General features: G+C 38.5%; 2 protein-coding genes and 1 long non-coding RNA gene across 3 annotated transcripts; all 3 read left to right on the top strand.

Annotated features, from left to right (window-relative positions):
• Positions 1-2,747: 2,747 nt before the first annotated feature.
• Positions 2,748-5,453, top strand: LOC109202501 (zinc finger BED domain-containing protein 1). Its single transcript, XM_019360166.1, has 3 exons — positions 2,748-4,100; positions 4,277-4,529; positions 4,705-5,453. Exons 1-3 carry the CDS (start codon positions 2,983-2,985, stop codon positions 5,119-5,121), a joined length of 1,788 nt encoding a protein of 595 aa, XP_019215711.1. The 5' UTR covers positions 2,748-2,982; the 3' UTR covers positions 5,122-5,453.
• A 3,476-nt stretch (positions 5,454-8,929) lies between these two features.
• Positions 8,930-9,997, top strand: LOC112847084 (uncharacterized). Its single transcript, XR_003220409.1, has 2 exons — positions 8,930-9,354; positions 9,565-9,997. It is a non-coding gene; the product is annotated as an uncharacterized LOC112847084 (long non-coding RNA).
• Positions 9,998-12,586: 2,589 nt separating this feature from the next.
• Positions 12,587-15,303, top strand: LOC109202408 (C-type lectin domain family 12 member B). The gene is made up of 5 exons (XM_019359700.1): positions 12,587-12,623; positions 13,048-13,140; positions 13,222-13,368; positions 14,225-14,595; positions 14,881-15,303. Exons 1-4 carry the CDS (start codon positions 12,602-12,604, stop codon positions 14,539-14,541), a joined length of 579 nt encoding a protein of 192 aa, XP_019215245.1. The 5' UTR covers positions 12,587-12,601; the 3' UTR covers positions 14,542-14,595; positions 14,881-15,303.
• Positions 15,304-20,450: the final 5,147 nt, after the last annotated feature.

Here is a 20,450-nt window from a genome sequence, read left to right on the forward strand (position 1 = left end):
TGCAGAAGAGCCTGCGGGAAACGAGCTCGCAACAACCGAGAACCAGGGATCAACAACAACTCGCGTCGCTTTCCCTATGTGCATATCACTCGGTAAGTGTTCATCTTCCTCTCTAACTACATTTTTGCATTTTCCTTTTTACCATTCTCTCAATCCTTTCATTTAAAAAATATCACATTGGTTTGTAACACGTACAATACACCATCCGTCCATCCATTCGCTTCCGCTTATCCTTTTTTCAGGCTCGCGCGGTGCGCTGGAGCCTATCCCACGTACAATACACTTTAAAAATATATATAAGATCCAGTTTAACTCCCGTCAAAGCTTATACATTACATCTCTACATCACCTATCATTTTCTCATCAGGTATCTCATATCCTCTTGTTATTGTTATGTTATGCTCCTTTGATATTTTGCTAGTTTGCGTGTTTTAAAATTCTTTTTGTTTTTCTTTATATTTTTTAGACTCTCATTTAAGCCAGATGTGTTAACCTGATCCCTGCGAAACACCAGCTCTCCGTGGATTTTGACCGCGAGTGACCGGATGTTGTTTCCGGCCTGAGGTTGCCTGAAATGCCGTGAGGCTCGTTTGAAAGATTGCGCCCGAGACCAACTCCGCCTCCAAGGCGTGCCTACCTTTAGCTGCCACCAGTGAGATATCAGAGCCGGGCTCCACATATCCAATCAGGAGCACGAGCAAGACAGCTTTTGCAGACTCTCCAGAAATATACAAGTCCTTACCAACTGCTCTGCAACCCAGTGTTTCTGGTCCCCTCACTAACATCGCTTTTTGAGATATTTTTTATGAACCACCAAAAAAGCAATTTTTGCCCCCCAGTACACAAGACTGGATCTGAGGGCAGCAGCGGGGACAAATGATTGTAATGAAGCGACGGACATTTCATGGCTGGTCTTAGATAATCGTGAGTTATTGTGTCTTATGGTGAGTAGTTTTGCAAGAGGCATACAAGCACTGTGGAAAAAGTAATTGTGTGTAAGTCCTCTAAAACTGTTTTTTGTGAACACTTTGCTCCCCACGTTATGCTTTAAAAAATTTGATACATGTAATGTGATCATCAAAGAACATGTTCTTTTTAAAAACACTCATTCTTATGCTTTTAAACTATGTCAGATTATCATAAAACACTTATTTGTATGTTATAATGTTTTTCTTACACCATGTGTAATTTTCATTCACACCTTGTTCATTGTATCAATGTGTAATTATGTATCTTTGATAAATAAATAAAATATTTAATCCTGTATTTGTGTACTTTCTGGTGATTCAATAAAAAATTAGTCACATATCGCTCTGATAAACACAGATGGCTGAAAGAAATGTTTGATGGAACAAAGTAAACAAGTGTCTTGCTGCTAAACTTTAAGTCACCAAGGTTTAAATGAGAAATTGCCACTAGGAAACTAGCAGCCCTATGTCTTTATGTAAAACATGAAAAACTCCATATCTGGGATATTTGTTCTTACAAAGGTGTACTAATTTCTTTGTTATGGTACTCTACTGTTCCAATGAAACGAAAGAAAATATCCTGACCTATTTTCAGGGACAACAATGTTCATGTTAGACTGTGTTTTAAATCAGGTTGTGATCTTAAACTATCACAGCACTGATTTTACAGTAATGTGCAACAGTTGTAATGTCAATTAGAATTCCAAACTGGCTTTTCTCTACTCAGTGTTATGGTGAAATTTAAACTTGTTCTTTTGTGTAATTGCACATGGCCCATCACAAAGCCCCTTAGTAAGCTGTACAGCATACGTTTTCAATTCACTTTTGTCAGAAAACTTCACAGTATGACAAGCACAGTTTCTCCAAATGTGTGCTTCTTTTTCATCACTCAGTGTGCTTTTAGAGCATTCACATTAGCTCATCAAATAAAAGTACAATCAGTAAGTGTACTTTAACATTTCAGGTTCCAGTACACTCTTACTTAGATCATGTGAACAATTTCATCAACCTTTTTTTTTTTTTGTATAATGCATCAAACCTGTTCAAATCAGTTTATTTTCAATTCATATTAACTAATCTAGAGACAAGGAACTCCTTTTTAGCTTCTGTGATGCATTTACTTCTCACACCTTAATCTAGATGTTAGTGTTCTCAAAGTTAACATGTCTCATGTTACCATCATGTATTTCTAATACCCAGCCTCAGTCTATGCCCTATAGACTCTCACATGGAAACACCATTGATCTAGATATTCACAAATTTCATCAGGAGATTCTTAAGGTATTAAGTTTTTTTGTTTGTTTTAATGTTTTACACAAAAAACTTCACATTTTTATATTTTTAAATGAAAGTGTCATGGAAAGACATTTTTTCTTTAATGATGTTGCTGCCACATTCTCAAATACTAATTATTCTGGGATTTTATGGTCAAACTATGTGATTTTCCAAGTGTGTGTGTGTGTGTGTGTGTGTGTGTGTGTAGTAAAATGACCTTATGATGCTGTCACCGTGAATCATTCAGGATTAACAACACAAATTGTATCGATAGCAGAAACAGTCTGTCTTATAGTTCTCACACGTTACCGCTAGTTTTACAAGCACAGTCTTCTTCAGCTCTGTTTATGTAGCTTTTATGAAACTGATTTTCCATAGTACAAGTAGCATTTAATCTTTCTTTGCTCTCCAGTATAAATTCAAGAATTTTCAGAGCTGTTTATATACGAAGCAGTGTTCATAGAAACATTGATCAACCCTGTTTTTGGCATTGAGTGTTACTAGGGGTGTCAAATTATCGCGTTAATTGCGATTAATTAATTACAATGCTATTTAGCGCGTTATGTTTTTTAATCTCGTTAATCTAATTTTTAATCTCTTGACGTCATTGATTTTGTATGAGAGTTGCTATGTTATAAAATCCGTTTTTATGTGCTGGGCTCCTTGTGCTTGACTTGTTGGGGGTGGAGTCACGTCGTGAGGTCAAGGTGAGAAGTGGTGATTAGCTTACAGTGTGGATATGGAGGCGCATCTGAGAGTTGTTGGCCCAATGAACGGGAAATTTGTATTTCATAAACGCCCCGACGGCACCATTGACAAAGGTAAAGTGGTCTGCCTAGAGTGTAAGAAGGAGTTTGCTTACCACCGAAGCAGCTCAAGTTTGGCCTATCACCTCAACGCAAAGCACCCAGCCGCGAGTGCAGCAACAGCTAGCAGTGAAGACGTTAGCAATATAGCAAGCCAGAGCAAAGCTTTTCGCCAAACAAAACTAGAGAATACCCCTCGTATGAGCAAGTCTGCGACCGACAGGCTGACTAATGTTATTGCCAAGTGGATAGCGATGAACTGTAGGCCGATAAATATAGTAGAGGACGAAGGATTGACAGAGGTGTTGCAAATTGCGTCCAATGACCCGTCATACAAGCCGCCGTGCAGGACTACAGTAACGACCAAAATCAGCAAAATGTACGACGGCGAAAAGAAAAACAAACTTGAGATTTTGGCGGAGGATTCTCCCAACTGTGTTGCTATAACCGGAGATCACTGGACCTCAGCTGGCAACCACAGCTATTTTGGGGTGACTGGACACTTTATTGATAGTGAGTGGAACCTCAACTCATTTGCACTGACCGTCATGAGAACAGAAACCAGGCACTTTGCTGATAAATGCGCCGAACAGTTCCTCAAGGTAGCAAATGACTGGGGTATTGAAAACAAGATATCCACCATTGGCACAGACAGCGCAGCAAACATGCTGGCTGCTATGAGAGCACTTCCATATGAGCACATCGCCTGCAATGCTCACATTCTCCAGAGGACCATCACGGTATGTCTCGATAGCAGTGGTTTTGTCGGTGTACTGGCAAAGTGCCGCAAGATTGTTGGTCATTTTAAACAAAGCCCTGCGAGTACCACAGAACTTAACCAACAACAAGTAGCACTCGGAAAGAAGAGCGATCAACTTATACAGGATGTACCCACCAGGTGGAACTCGACTCTCGCAATGGTCTCACGCCTCCTATGTAACCGAGAGGCTGTCCAGGCTACGTTGGACCAACAGAACCACAGGTTGGTCTTGCCAACCGAAGCTGAGTGGGCGAAACTGCAGAGGCTGGAGCTCCTGCTTGAACCATGCAAGTAAGTTCAAATAAACACCTTCCCATTTTAATTATATAAACTACTGTTACATGTGTAAAATCAAAATTAATGAACATAACAAGGAACTTTTAAGGACAATTAAATTGGGAATCAGTTACACTTTGATTTAAATGAATCCAGCTAGGTTTATTTAGCAAACCTCTCCACCTCTGCAGGTATGTGACAGAGCTGCTGGGTGGTGAGGCCTACGTCTCTTGCTCTGTAGTGCTGCCTGCTTTTCGCCATCTGTACCGTGTCATGGACATTACTGATGATGATCCTGCCTACGTGGTGAAGTTCAAGAATGCCTTCCAGAAGGATCTGGCAGCACGACGAACTAATGGCAACGAGATATGGTTCGAGGTGGCCACAGCATTGGATCCACGGTTTAAGGATTTGAAATGTCTTCCAAGAGAAAAGAGGGAACAGGTAGGACAATAAGGTTAAGCTGGACTAATGAGTCCAATTCATTATCAAATCAAACTTTTATTTATTATATGGAACACAAAGTTCTTTACAAGATTAAATAAAATTTAAAAAAAAAGCACTTAGTTTTAATCACAATCATTCATTCATTCATTCATTCATTCATTCATTCATTCAGGTGTGGACCATTCTGGAGAATATGCTCCAGGCAGCAGAGCCCAGAAGAGCAGATAGTCTCCAGCCCTCCACAGAGGATGATGGACCAGCTCAGAAGAAGAGGAGGAGCGAACTCCTTCTGGGGTCTGACTCTGACTCAGAAGATGGAATTGAGTCTGGAGAGCTGCAGCGCTACAGAGCAGAACCCAGCATCAGTATTGATGACTGTCCCCTGCAGTGGTGGTATGCTCACTCAGGAGTCTATGAAAAGCTGTCAGTCCTAGCACAAAAGTACCTGGCCTCCCCAGCTACCTCTGTACCCTGTGAGAGACTCTTTAGCCTTGCAGGCCACATAGTGCAAAAGAAAAGGGCAGCCTTGCTTCCAGAAAATGTTACCAGGCTGGTGTGTCTTAGCGACTGGCTGAGGAAGAAGAAATGAGACACATGTGGTCAGCATAGCTGCTGTGTCATTTGTAGCCTACTAGAATAGATTGCTTGATGTTCAGCACTTTTTTTTGTGATGGAAGAATACTTTGATGTGCTAACTTGCAGCACTGCAATGTCAGTTTTATTTTTCATTATCTGAAGCAGAGGAATTTCAGTGCTGTATTGCTCAGAAAAGAGCAACTCTGATGTGCTAACTTGCAGCACTTAATTTATTTGATTTTATTTGTATTTATTTTTCCACTTATTTTACAAAAGAATACAACAGTATGTAAATGGTTGCATCTGTTTAACGTTTGTTAAACAATAAATGACTTTATAAAGTCACTTTCTTTGTTATATATCAGTCTTTTGGTCTGCCACAATAAGTTGAGGGCTTTCCTCAGCTATTTTTAGGTGAGATTAAAAAAGAGATTAATTAGATCAATTAATTAAAAATCATAATTAATTAATCTCTATTTTTTTTTAATCTCTTGACAGCACTAAGTGTTACATTTGTGACAGTTTCAATAAAAGCCTGAAAATTCTTGAATTTATACTGGAGAGCAAAGAAAGATTAAATGCTACTTGTACTATGGAAAATCAGTTTCATAAAAGCTACATAAACAGAGCTGAAGAAGACTGTGCTTGTAAAACTAGCGGTAACGTGTGAGAACTATAAGACAGACTGTTTCTGCTATCGATACAATTTGTGTTGTTAATCCTGAATGATTCACGGTGACAGCATCATAAGGTCATTTTACTACACACACACACACACACACACACACACACACACACTTGGAAAATCACATAGTTTGACCATAAAATCCCAGAATAATTAGTATTTGAGAATGTGGCAGCAACATCATTAAAGAAAAAATGTCTTTCCATGACACTTTCATTTAAAAATATAAAAATGTGAAGTTTTTTGTGTAAAACATTAAAACAAACAAAAAAACTTAATACCTTAAGAATCTCCTGATGAAATTTGTGAATATCTAGATCAATGGTGTTTCCATGTGAGAGTCTATAGGGCATAGACTGAGGCTGGGTATTAGAAATACATGATGGTAACATGAGACATGTTAACTTTGAGAACACTAACATCTAGATTAAGGTGTGAGAAGTAAATGCATCACAGAAGCTAAAAAGGAGTTCCTTGTCTCTAGATTAGTTAATATGAATTGAAAATAAACTGATTTGAACAGGTTTGATGCATTATACAAAAAAAAAAAAGGTTGATGAAATTGTTCACATGATCTAAGTAAGAGTGTACTGGAACCTGAAATGTTAAAGTACACTTACTGATTGTACTTTTATTTGATGAGCTAATGTGAATGCTCTAAAAGCACACTGAGTGATGAAAAAGAAGCACACATTTGGAGAAACTGTGCTTGTCATACTGTGAAGTTTTCTGACAAAAGTGAATTGAAAACGTATGCTGTACAGCTTACTAAGGGGCTTTGTGATGGGCCATGTGCAATTACACAAAAGAACAAGTTTAAATTTCACCATAACACTGAGTAGAGAAAAGCCAGTTTGGAATTCTAATTGACATTACAACTGTTGCACATTACTGTAAAATCAGTGCTGTGATAGTTTAAGATCACAACCTGATTTAAAACACAGTCTAACATGAACATTGTTGTCCCTGAAAATAGGTCAGGATATTTTCTTTCGTTTCATTGGAACAGTAGAGTACCATAACAAAGAAATTAGTACACCTTTGTAAGAACAAATATCCCAGATATGGAGTTTTTCATGTTTTACATAAAGACATAGGGCTGCTAGTTTCCTAGTGGCAATTTCTCATTTAAACCTTGGTGACTTAAAGTTTAGCAGCAAGACACTTGTTTACTTTGTTCCATCAAACATTTCTTTCAGCCATCTGTGTTTATCAGAGCGATATGTGACTAATTTTTTATTGAATCACCAGAAAGTACACAAATACAGGATTAAATATTTTATTTATTTATCAAAGATACATAATTACACATTGATACAATGAACAAGGTGTGAATGAAAATTACACATGGTGTAAGAAAAACATTATAACATACAAATAAGTGTTTTATGATAATCTGACATAGTTTAAAAGCATAAGAATGAGTGTTTTTAAAAAGAACATGTTCTTTGATGATCACATTACATGTATCAAATTTTTTAAAGCATAACGTGGGGAGCAAAGTGTTCACAAAAAACAGTTTTAGAGGACTTACACACAATTACTTTTTCCACAGTGCTTGTATGCCTCTTGCAAAACTACTCACCATAAGACACAATAACTCACGATTATCTAAGACCAGCCATGAAATGTCCGTCGCTTCATTACAATCATTTGTCCCCGCTGCTGCCCTCAGATCCAGTCTTGTGTACTGGGGGGCAAAAATTGCTTTTTTGGTGGTTCATAAAAAATATCTCAAAAAGCGATGTTAGTGAGGGGACCAGAAACACTGGGTTGCAGAGCAGTTGGTAAGGACTTGTATATTTCTGGAGAGTCTGCAAAAGCTGTCTTGCTCGTGCTCCTGATTGGATATGTGGAGCCCGGCTCTGATATCTCACTGGTGGCAGCTAAAGGTAGGCACGCCTTGGAGGCGGAGTTGGTCTCGGGCGCAATCTTTCAAACGAGCCTCACGGCATTTCAGGCAACCTCAGGCCGGAAACAACATCCGGTCACTCGCGGTCAAAATCCACGGAGAGCTGGTGTTTCGCAGGGATCAGGTTAACACATCTGGCTTAAATGAGAGTCTAAAAAATATAAAGAAAAACAAAAAGAATTTTAAAACACGCAAACTAGCAAAATATCAAAGGAGCATAATATAACAATAACAAGAGGATATGAGATACCTGATGAGAAAATGATAGGTGATGTAGAGATGTAATGTATAAGCTTTGACGGGAGTTAAACTGGATCTTATATATATTTTTAAAGTGTATTGTACGTGGGATAGGCTCCAGCGCACCGCGCGAGCCTGAAAAAAGGATAAGCGGAAGCGAATGGATGGACGGATGGTGTATTGTACGTGTTACAAACCAATGTGATATTTTTTAAATGAAAGGATTGAGAGAATGGTAAAAAGGAAAATGCAAAAATGTAGTTAGAGAGGAAGATGAACACTTACCGAGTGATATGCACATAGGGAAAGCGACGCGAGTTGTTGTTGATCCCTGGTTCTCGGTTGTTGCGAGCTCGTTTCCCGCAGGCTCTTCTGCACTTCGGGCGTAGCGATGAGGCTCAAAACACCCCAATTAGACAAAGTAAAGGCGATCCGCGGTGTGAGGGGACCAAAACTTTCACCTCCTTTTAGCTGGTAGAAAAAGATTTTGCTCTCTCTTAGGCTGAAGGCATAGCCCCAAAATCGGAATCTCTCTTGCATAGGGTTTTTTTTTCCGGTAGAAAAGAAGAGTTACATTTAGGCCTAAATGTTAAATTATTTAACCTGAGTGAGAGCCAGCTGTCCATGCTTCCGAAGTCAGATGGCTTGTGAGACACCGTTGCAAGTCTTAACCTGAGCGGGGGGATCGTGAAAATCCAAGCTGAGCGCGATTGGGTGAGCGGGGTGCGAATGGATCCGCCCCTTTGTTATGTAATTGTCAGCGGGGCAGTAAGGTTTACCTGGTATGATTGATATGCACACAGGTAAAAGTGACGCGAATTGTTTTAGTGGTCTAGCGATGGGGGTATTATTGTGAATTGGTCTGAGTACCGCTAATTGTTTTAGCGGTCTGGCGAAGGGGGTATTATTGTGAATTGGTCTGAGTACCGCTAATTGTTTTAGCGGTCTGGCGAAGGGGGTATTATTGTGAATTCGGTCTGAGTACCGCTAATTGTTTTAGCGGTCTGGCGAAGGGGGTATTATTGTGAATTGGTCTGAGTACCGCTAATTGTTTTAGTGGTCTGGCGAAGGGGTATTATTGTGAATTCGGTCTGAGTGGCGGCAGGGCAGCGGGGCACCTGGGAGGCGGAGTGGATCTCCGGCGCAAATTTCAAACGAGGTAAGCAGCATTCGGGGATGAGCCGGGGAACGAACAAGAAGGAAAAAGAGAATGCTCTGGTTGCCAGCCGGTGCGGCTCGGAGCGAAGGGAGAACTTAGACTCTGAGCGGGATTTGAGAAAAAAAGACTAAGGATTTGGTTTCAGGATTTGCCCTGTTATCAAATATAAGGTTTTGGGTATACGGGGGTTCCCTACAGGTTATTTCTAGGGGTTTTTTGTTTTGCGTATTTTTGGAGAGAAACCGCGGAGGTTTTTTTTTGTTTTTCAGGAGGATTGGCCGGTTATGTGCCTAAGGATCGCGAGTAAGAACTTAGACACGGAGCTAGTGATAGGGCTGTTTTTTGAGAAAAAAAGACTAAGGCTTTTGTTTCAGGATTTGTCCTGTTATCGAGTATAAGGCTTGGGGATAGGAGGGTGCCTACAGGTTATTTCTAGGGGTTTTGGAGAAAAAACGCGGAGGGTTTTTTGTTTTGTTTTGTTTTTCAGGAGGTTTTTTTTTGTTGTTTGTTTTTTGCTGTAAGCCGCTGGGAGCCGCGGTGCGTTTATGATCGCGAGAGTTTTTTGCGACTCGGACTTTGATTTTAAATTTCTTTGTTCGGATTAAACAAATGCATATAAATTGAAATAAACTTTTCCCACAAGGCATGCACCCTGTATGTCTGGCCATACTGAACGTTACAAAAGCACAAGTTTAACTAAGCACATTTATACTGGTTTAACACATTTTCACCCATAAACACGGAGCCCCCACAGAAGCACGGTCCCGAGGCGCCTAGACACACAGGCGCGCTCGTGCGCGCCCTGTGCACTCATGCGCTGTCATGCGCTGACCCACCACCAGATGGCGTTTCTTTAGGGAAAAAAGGAAAAAGTTTTTATTGGATTAAAAAAATAAAAGAATGCTATTTGATATAAAAACTTTTCTAAAATAAGCAATTAGTTCTTATTTTTGGGGGAAGAAAAGCAATGAACTAGCATATTTTGGATGAATATCATATTTTTATGAAAATCATAATTTTTATGAATATCATAATTTAATTATTATCATAATTTAATTATTATCATAATTTAATTACTTCCTGAGCTCATGAATAATTCATAGAACCTAACACTCAAAAAGCTCATGAATATTTTGACAGAAGGGGTCTAATATCCCTCCTCTGATGCCCAACGGATTTACTTTACCAAATGGACCATCCCAGCCTTGCCGTAATGGTCCATCTGATTCACCTTTTATTGTTTATTTTATTTTCACTTGCTGAATACGGGACAGACTTGACTGGTGGAAAGAAAGGGGAGAAAGAAAGAGGGAAAGAAAAAAAAAACACCTGAGAAGAGGGACGGGGAAAAAGGGCAAAAAACAAAAACCAACAGAATAAGCAGACAAAAAAATAATACATATCGATCACCTGGATCACCTGTTGAGAAAGAAAAAAGAAAGCAAGCAGAAGAAGACAAGAGTAATAAACAAGATCACAATGATATATGGGAATATGACAGTAAATACTAAATATTAAACATTATGGTGCAGCACGTGAGATCGACAGCGCACAGTGTGCTTTGAGGTAGGAGCCCAAAAGGGTGTAGTTTGTGTGTGATCACCTGTGTGTACACCTGTGAGCATGAACGCGCTTGTTTTTAAAAGGTTCCTTCATGTAATGATCTGCTAGAGGGTGTGGGGGGCCACTGCCCCAACCTCCAGGGCATGAAGCAGGTATGGAGGAGATCAAAACTCCAGACATCCAGAGGCCCCCAGAACACAAGAGACCAAGGAAGACCAACAGAGGGGCAGCTGCGTCACTATCCCAGAAAGAGCTGAGGAGAGTCCCAGATGAGGGGTCACTCAGCAGCCGCGGAGCAGAAGCCAGGGGGGTTGCAGTGACGTGCCCGTGAGCTCCGCCGGCAGCCAGCTGTGCCTGAGTGACCGAGCCCCGGGCCGAGAGGCCGAGGGCACCCCATCCCCATCCCATGCTTTATTTTTAAACTACAGAAGTCTCTTTAAACGGCCACATGGTGGTGCTACTGGATTGGCTCAAAAAATATTCAGTTAACTCCACCAAAGTTTAAATATTCAAATTAAGCATCACATAAAAAGGACATAGTAAAAGGTGGTCCTAAGCAGGTCTTAAAATTCTATAAATACAACTTACTTACTGCTGCAACCGAAATCAAGGTTAAGAGAAACAGTAGAAATAGTATCTTTACAGTGTAAGGTAAAGAGCCTGCAATAATAAAGGATTCTTAATTCACTACTTAGTTTTTTGTATAGAGCATTGTACATTATAGATCTGAACAAAATGTCTATTTTTTTGGGTGGGTTATCTTGTTCTCTCTCTTGATTTTGTTTTACACAGTGGAGACACTTGTGGAAGTATTTGTGGTGTCCTCATTGTGCTTGCATATTTGTGGACCTGAAGAGCATTGCTGACTACAGACAACTACAGACAGTTGCAGTGCAAGTGTATGTGTAGAAATGTGGTGGTTATTGATGTTTCTTATACCTCCCACATTAAATAAACAACCAGAGATCAGATCGCCGGGGTCCTTTATTCATGGCTACTGTCCAACTCACAATGCACTTAACCTTACAGACTCCCCTGCAGGATGTGGAACTACAGGAGGGGGGGCCCATGTTGTGTTTTCAGGCTGTGTCCAGGCTCCAGAGTGAGGCCCTGGCAGGATAGACTGATACCATGATTTAGTTTCTTTCATAGGGGTTGAATCTTGGTCAGACCCCTTAACCAGGACCAGTTTGACTTGGGAGACCCAACAGGCCAGTTTCAGGAAGGCGTAATCTGTATTTTATTGTTTTACATGTATTCGAGATATACATTCATACCACACTGTGTTGTTGTTGATGTTTTAAGTGCTCACCTGCAAATGAATTCTGGACATTCAGAAATAGGTCAGCAGGAAATTGTTGCATCCTGTGGTAGATGATTTTACAGATCAATATCTTTCTATGAACAATAAGATGCTCACCTACTGTGGGAACGTTAGTTGTTTTTTCCCTCTGTTTCACTATATGAGAAAAGCACCTAAAATAATACACGGTGTGCCGCGAAGCCACAAAATGCAGAGTAGACATTGTTTTCTAGTGTATTCTAGTGCCAGCTGTGGGACTGACTAGAGATGGTGTAAGATTTCAATGACTTTGGATTTTTTTTTTTTAGCTCTGAACAAAGTGAGAACCACATTCATGTTGCTGGCAAGACAAAGTGATGTGATAAATATAGTCACTTAAAACAATTCACACCAGCAGCATGTGGTTTTCTGATGTTTATCATCTGTACGAAAAGCAGTGTTGAATTAGGTACATAGCTCAGAACAGGAGACAATAAACACAGCAGGCACCTCAAGGCCCAACAAAACATGACTGAGTGAAGAGTTGACTGAAGTAAGACCATCAGATCATCACAGAAAGAGGAAAATGAATGTTAAAGCTTCAAATACTGTCTATTCAAATGTATCCGAAATCCAAACTTCACAGTCATACATGACTGGACCTCCTCACTCAGGTAAGGAAACCTGCACGATTACCTGCTTTTTTCCACACAGAAATAAGTACATCTTCTAAAACAACTTTTTTTTAAAAGGCAAACACATGGCGCTGAGTTACAGCACTGTATCCTTCTTTTGTATCTGACCTTAGTATTCTATACTTTACATTTTAATATAAACCTCAAAATAACCTGAAAAAAAGTTTACAATCATGCTCACTTTGTTAATAAACTGTAATAAAATGGAAGCAAATCTGGGGCACTGATCATTAACGCCTCATGGGGTGCTGTCCTGGCTCTCCTGTTGGACGTTATGTCTTTGACTACCATCCTGAGAGCAACAAAATATTCAGTCAGTAGTGAGTAAGTTGGGTGATTTGATTTGATTTCACACTGAGGACCAAAAGAGATGACAAATAACTTCTATCTTCCTGTGCTTCAGGTGTGAAGAAGATTTCCTGTAGATATACTGCAGTGTTTCTGGGTCTCCTCTGTCTTTTCCTCCTTGCTGGACTCTTAACTCTGGTTTTCCTGTGTAAGTACTTATACAACATGCTGCTAAAATACTTAGAAAGTGATACAATTTAACAGTTCTTGATGCTTATGTATAAAACAGGCAAATCTGAGTTGGACCAGGAACAAACCAGTTACAAAGAGCTGGAAGACAAACTTAACCAGTTAAAAGACAGTTACAATGATCTGGCTAAAGTGCGAGAGCAGCTACAACAAAAACTTGAGATCACAAGGACAAATAAGCTTCCGAGTAAGTTATAAATTTCTTTGTTCTTGTTGGGTTAATGTCATCACTCAAAGTGATCTGTACATATCTACGTTTAGCCATCAGCAGAAGGGCTACAGTGTTTGCATGCATGTAACGTTTGCAGCTGTTGTAAATGTTGTAAGTCTAAAAGGTGACCTTTGACACTTTTTTCCTCTAGCCTACAAAAAAACCATCTTAACATTAATGTATCACCAATGGTCTTAATGCAAAATATGACAATTGTAGATCAAAAAACTATTGCAGTGACAAAAATCTCACTACCATAAACTCTTAAGAGTTTATCAAGGTTCTCTGAATTGTGTAGAGCATGTTCAAACCTGCACAATGACATTTGTTCCAGATTTGTTTTATTAGTGTTGCTTAAAAGACAACTTGCACTTATCATTTTTAGTGAGATAAAGTAGTTCCCTCTAAAAGTCAGTCACAATTCACCTTTGAATCCATGAGTTAAAACTAACATTGTGGTTTTGGTCATTTCCTTCCTGTTTGCCCTCTGACATCACCAGTTTCTGTTGGAACAATCTCTTTGAACACAAGAGATCACTTTGTGGGAAAAACCCAGTTGATCAGCGGTGTCTGAAATACTGTCTGGCATCAACAATCATGACATGTTTAAATTACCTTTCTTCACTTCTTAAATCTCTTAATTTTTTAGAAACCAAGTAACTTAACCTGAACCCCAGTTTCAATCACTGTTTCTTTCTCTTAATAGCACAGTATCCTACTGGAATGCCCACTGGGCCTCTCCAACCTTCAGTTTTATGATGGAAGCAAATTAGTTCTGTTGCACTTACTGTAAGTTATAACCTTGCTCTGTTTTTATGTGCTGCTGACAAAGAGGACAAATGTCCTCTTTGGGTGAGTTTTGGTCCCAGCTGTTACTACATATCAAGTGAAGTGAAGACCTGGGAAGAGAGCAGAAAGGACTGCCAGAGGAGAAATTCTGACTTGGTGATAATCAACAGTGACGAGGAACAGGTGAGAGATAATAATAAATACCTGGCACTTATTAGTGGTAAAAGCACAAAAATGTTGGGCTTGGAACGACAATGCATGAGTCAAACATACTGCTTCAGGATTATGATTCTTTTGCTTTTGTTTTGGGCAGAAATTCATTATGAGCCTAGGCAAAAGAGTTTGGCTTGGCCTGACTGACCAAGATGAGGAAAATGTCTGGACATGGGTGGATGGGACAACTTTGGCCAAAAGGTATTGAAATACTAATGCAAAGTAAATTTGCAGCTAATGTTAATATAATTAGATTTTAGTGTAGTATTGGATAATTCTGACCCAGTGATAACACTGGATTTATTTTGTCCTACTCTGGAGATCATGAAGGTGAATGCAAAATCCAGTATATCCAGTTTGCCGACAGTTAAAATATTTCACTCTAGGCTTAAACTTCATACACTATTAACTTTATTTCCCATTATTATTAATGCAAAATATATTTCACTAGAACACTGTCCTTTTATCAATTTTTTCCGGTCACAGCTACTGGTACCATCCACAGCCTGACAATGGAGGAGACGAACATATTGAAGAGGATTGTGCCGAGTTACTAAATTACAACAATGATTTGTTACTCACATGGAACGACATATCTTGCTTAAAAACTAATCACTGGATTTGTGAAACTGTGTCATAATGGAAAAATTGAAGCATGAACGTTTTTTTAATCATTACAATGAACCTTTTAGTGACTTAGCCTGATCGATTGATAGTTGGAGATGACTGGCTACTGTGTAAATGTAAAGTGTGATGTACTTTCATCATATTTTTCAGTGAAACACTGGGGTTTTTTCAGCATTTCAGCACCTTATATTAGTAGTTAGTGGGTTAATTGTTTCGAGGATGAACTTTTTCTGGTCATTTGTAATTTTCTATTAATCACAATACAAGACATTTTTTGGTTCAGTCTGTTTCCTGGGTTCAATTTAAATACTGTTTTAGTGTTGCTGTAGTTTTGGGTTTCATTTCTTGTTTTGAATTTATTTCTCATGAAGTTTTTAATTCCCTCTGTTTTTCACTCTTTATGGCCTTTAAATGGTAAATGGTAAATGGCCTGTATTTATATAGCGCTTTACTAGTCCCTAAGGACCCCAAAGCGCTTTACATATCCAGTCATTCACCCATTCACGCACACATTCACACACTGGTGACTTCCCTTGTCCCTTCTTCAGGTTTCCTGAATATTGCAGCCCTAATTTCTCTTCATGTTCTTTGTTTTCTGTGGCTTCTTGTGGTTTTTTGGGGGGGGGAGCTCCAAATGTCTTAATGTTATTTTTCAAAAATATAAAATCTCTTACTATTGTCACAGAGATGATACCCTGTTTCTCTTTCATGTTCAATCAACATTCAGACCTTCGCTGCACTTACTGTGCTCTCCACATCTGTCCAATATTTATTTAAACCCATAAAAAAAAAAAAGTACTACAGAGTTCAGCATGAAGCACTTGACTTTAAGCACGAAGACGCAGGCCATGTGACATGTCATCATGTATCATACTGTATTGCCTAAAAGTATTTAATGCAAGTTTAGTCTTGTTGCAATATAACAAATTTATTTTTTGTTATTTTATTTTTCCCATGCTTCCATGTATGTATTTGTCTTTGTTTCATCTATTTAGATATAATGCTATTCTCTCGAGCTTTTATGACAAGAATGACCCTTGTAGTAATAGTTCTGTAAACATTGTACATCGAGCTGAGTTCATGCTGAATTTGAATTAACGTGTCATGGTGGGTGACACCGGTGTGTTTCAGAACAGGACCCAAAAGCAGATGGTGAAAGAGGAACTGCAGATTTCTACAAAAAAACGAGCCTTTATTGTGGCTGAAGGCAGTAGCAAACATGAAGCTATGAAAAAAAACTGTGACAACTATAGCATGTCTAACAGACGACCTGACAAACAACCAAAGGAAGACAGAGGACTTAAATACACAAAGGAGTTGATCAGGGAAGTGGGAACACATGGGGAAGCAGCTGACTGAAATAAACATAATGACGACATGACAAAAAACACACCAGACTCTTTCAAAATAAAACAGGAAACCTTGAGAAAATAACAATAAAGGAAGAATAAAACTAAAACACACAAAACACTAGGTCGTAGACACAGTACCGTGACATAAAGTAAGTTACTCCTCCTTTTTTGATTTTGTCTGATATTGAATATTCATCTAAATACATGTTTTATTTCAAAATAAGCAATATAAGCATATAACCTATAGTTACATGAAATATTCCTCTGTATAGATATGTTTCCAAAAAGTTGATTCTGTTCATCTGAAGGTCTAAACACTATGTCCAGATGAACAGAATCAACTTTTTTGGTTTCCTTACCTGGATAATTGAGCATGCATCAACATACTGATATAGTTATTGAAAGACCTCAGGTTTAGTGCTGATCCATCCGACCAGCTGAAGGGCCCATCTCTGCCATGTAGACCAATCCAGACCAAGAGATAAAAATCTCCATCCAGACAATATATGTCCCTCTGATGAGATATTGGACAGCAAGTATAAGTCTTGCACTGAAAATGTTATTCAAGTAAATGCATGTCTGTATCAGTCACACAAAAAAAATCTTAATGTTATATTTTCATATTATTTACTTATTATTTCAAATGCACTGACCTAAATTTTGTTGTATTTCATTGCAGTGGATTTCATTTTTTACTATAACTTTTACACCAGGCAACAATTAGAGATTATTTTTAACTGTGAATAAATCACCTAATTTTCTCCATTAATCAGCAGAGCGCTCAGTGTTATAACGTATTGGTTAACTGTCAATTCTCAACTGACACACTGATTAATCAATTAAGCTTTTCAGTCTAACGTTACAACTTAAAAAAAAATTGTAGACTAGCTAAGCTGTCATATAAATATGGTTATGTAAAAAACATTTCCCACTGAAATATGAAGATGCAGAAGTAGAAACTGGCATTATGAGAAAAATAACCCCCAAAACATTCTGTGGTTCTATGACCAAACAGAGGCAAGGGGAGGTCCTTCTGCATTTCCGTCAAAGTTACACCTGATAAAATCTTTAAATATATGTGCTTGGATACATTTTTTTTTATCTGCATTCCAAATGTACTTCTTGTTAAAGTAAGTTTTAATTTAACAATTCTCACTGTCAATCCCCACCAGGTCAGCTCCTACACTCTTGAAATACTTCCTGCTCTCCTCCCACGTCTCACCCAAGACCCACTCCAGTTAGAGATGAAGTAACATCTAGAGTTCACTTCCCTCCACTGTGAATGACAGCGCTGAGAAGACGCACCACAGCTCAACTCTGCGAGAGAACAAAAAAAAGTCACAGACTAGGCAATTATAGAAATGTGTCAGTGGCATTTACTGTACTATGAATATAAATCATGTATTCTATTTAGCTGTTTAAACCGTACATTGTACTTGCATATCAGACTATACTGAAGCTGAAACTTGGATCATACTATGCAAATAACTCTAGTGCCTCCTAGTGCCAGTTTCAGAAAAGACACTCTATGGCCTAAAATGCTAGACATTTTAAATTAATTAATTAATATTTGCTCTTCTAAACTGCCTGATCAAATACATTAACTTGATACAATATAAAAAATTTTAAAAAAAAACAAGAAGGACAAACATTTATTTCTTGTTCCCTTTCCTCACAGTGGCAAAATCGGAATTAATACTGTAATCAAATACATAAATACCTGTATAGTAATTGATTCTGAAATACAATTAGTATTATGCACCAGCAAGTCATTGCATAAAAAATCCTGGGACACTTGTATAATAAGGAACTATTTTTACATAAAAAACCCTTCAATGTTTAGAGACAAACCCCCAAATTTCCCATAATCAAACTGTGGGCAACAACAGAAAAAAAATAAAATAAAACAGCCTGTCCCTCTTATCCTTAAGTCTTGTTATGTTGTTTAAGAGGTGAGTGTTTCTGTCTCGAACTGACTTTAAATTGCTGTTAAAAGATTTGAATCTGTCTTGTAATTCATCGCAGTGACTTGCCCTGTTAGGCTCACAATCCATCGGCATTACGTTGCACTCTGGGGTGGATGATTTGCTACTGTTTTACACTAAAGTAAAGAAAGAAAAAAAGCAAATCTATTTATTTTTCAAGTCTTCTTACTTTTGAAATTCACAAACAAAGGATAATACTCACACGAGAGGCGGAAGCAAGATTGAGAGTGGTTTGTATGACACAGCACAACGAAGCTGAGTAAAAACAGCATCTCTTTAAAAAATCATCATTTTAAACTGATGCTTGTTTCTCTTGTTGGTTTATCAAAGAAGCCAATGCACTGTAGATTGTTATAGAACATCATTTTTATTATTTTTAACCATTAACAATTTAATGTCATCACACTGGCCAGATTAATGTGAACTCAACAAAGCCCAGTGAGAGGAGGAAATGTGGGATAGAAAAAAAAGTTGTCAGTTTACAGCTGCTTCTATTTTATCTGTTCCCTGCATCACTCAGAGAGCATCAACAGAAATCTGATCACTGACCCATACGCCCTCTGCAATGTTCCCTCTAAGCTGCGCACGTGCGCAATTGCGCACTGTTGGCACGGTCTCTGCGCAGAGAAAATCTGCGTTGTGCACATAAAAAAAATTCTAACCTGAATTGAAATTAAAGTAAATATTAAAGTAAATATGTAAATTAGCTAGCAAAGCGGCGTGGCTAATGTGGAGTGAAGCCACGTTAATGACAACTTGTACAACCTTGGAGATGTGAGCAGGACAGACGGAACAACTGACGGAAAAAGTGTGGACTTTATACCAGTTTTTAAATTGTGTTGATAGGCCTCATAAAACCAGAGTTATGATAAAAAAAATATGCAATGTTTGGTTTTCTTCCTGAATACTATCGTTGTTTATATTTACTACTGCGGGAAGAAACAGTAAAAAAGGCGTTTTATAAGGAAAACGCTTGAAAGCACCCTCCGCCTGTGAGCAGAGACGAAACCAAAACACTCCACCCTTTCCCATTGGTCGAAAAATGTACCATGTCGACCAATCAAAACATGGCATTTAGTTGTTAAGAAACGGAAGGAAGTTTTAGGAGTGACGATGGTGTGAGAGATTTGCAACGTTTAGCGCAAATCTTGTGTAGTTAGTGTGTAGTGTAGTCAATAGTTTTGTTGTGTGTGTCAGAACAATGAGGCGAGTGCTGAATGTTACAGGTGTTACAGGAGTGATACATCTCCTGTTGTCACGCCTGCAGGTATCAGGCTGTTTTTCTCCTTTATCTCTAGTGGACAGAAATTATTTTTTGGAGTGGCATCAGATTTGATGCAGAAACCTGATTGTTCTGTAAATATTTTGAAATGTTTGTTTAAAAAAAACAGCCCTGGCTGCATTTTTAGGTAAAGAGCTGCAAAAAACTTTGTTTGCAAAACTCAGTAACTTTTTTGAAGAAGTAACTATATAATTAATTGCCCAACATTGGTCATTATATACTGTATTTTGCAGACAGAGTTACAGGACTCTCACAGACCACAGACCATGAGTATGATCATACTCATAATACAAGTCAGAGTTTTTTTTGTTTGTTTTTTTTGTTTTTTTTAAAAAAGAAAGAAAGTTGTGTTTTCAAAATTGGAGTTCAAGTTATTTTTACTTCCAATAGTGTTAACATACTACACAGGTCATGAAGAAGATTTTTTTTTTATTATTATTTTAATTGTAAGTCAGCTAAAGCTGTTAATTAAAAGTAGTCTAACAGAAATGTAAATGCTGTAATTTTATTATTTTAATAAACCTGTAACTTGGATGGATTCGACGCTGGCGTGACCACAGTGCACACGTCTAATGTCGCTCACAGTGGTCCACGAGATCGCTCAGGGAGTTTGTGTGTTCACTCAGGCACATGAAAAATTAGAGGGAACATTGGTCCTCTGTCTGTGTATTTCAACAATAATGAGGAATCAGAATTATGGTTTACAGATTTGGAAATCATAAGAATTGAGGATGCAAACTGAATGTTGCATCCTCAATCTAAGCCTTAAAGCATGTTATTCTGCCCTCACTGCTACACTGGACACAGTTA

The sequence above is a fragment of the Oreochromis niloticus genome, linkage group LG6 (genome assembly GCF_001858045.2).
Source record: "Oreochromis niloticus isolate F11D_XX linkage group LG6, O_niloticus_UMD_NMBU, whole genome shotgun sequence".
NCBI classification, from domain to species: Eukaryota; Metazoa; Chordata; class Actinopteri; order Cichliformes; family Cichlidae; genus Oreochromis; species Oreochromis niloticus.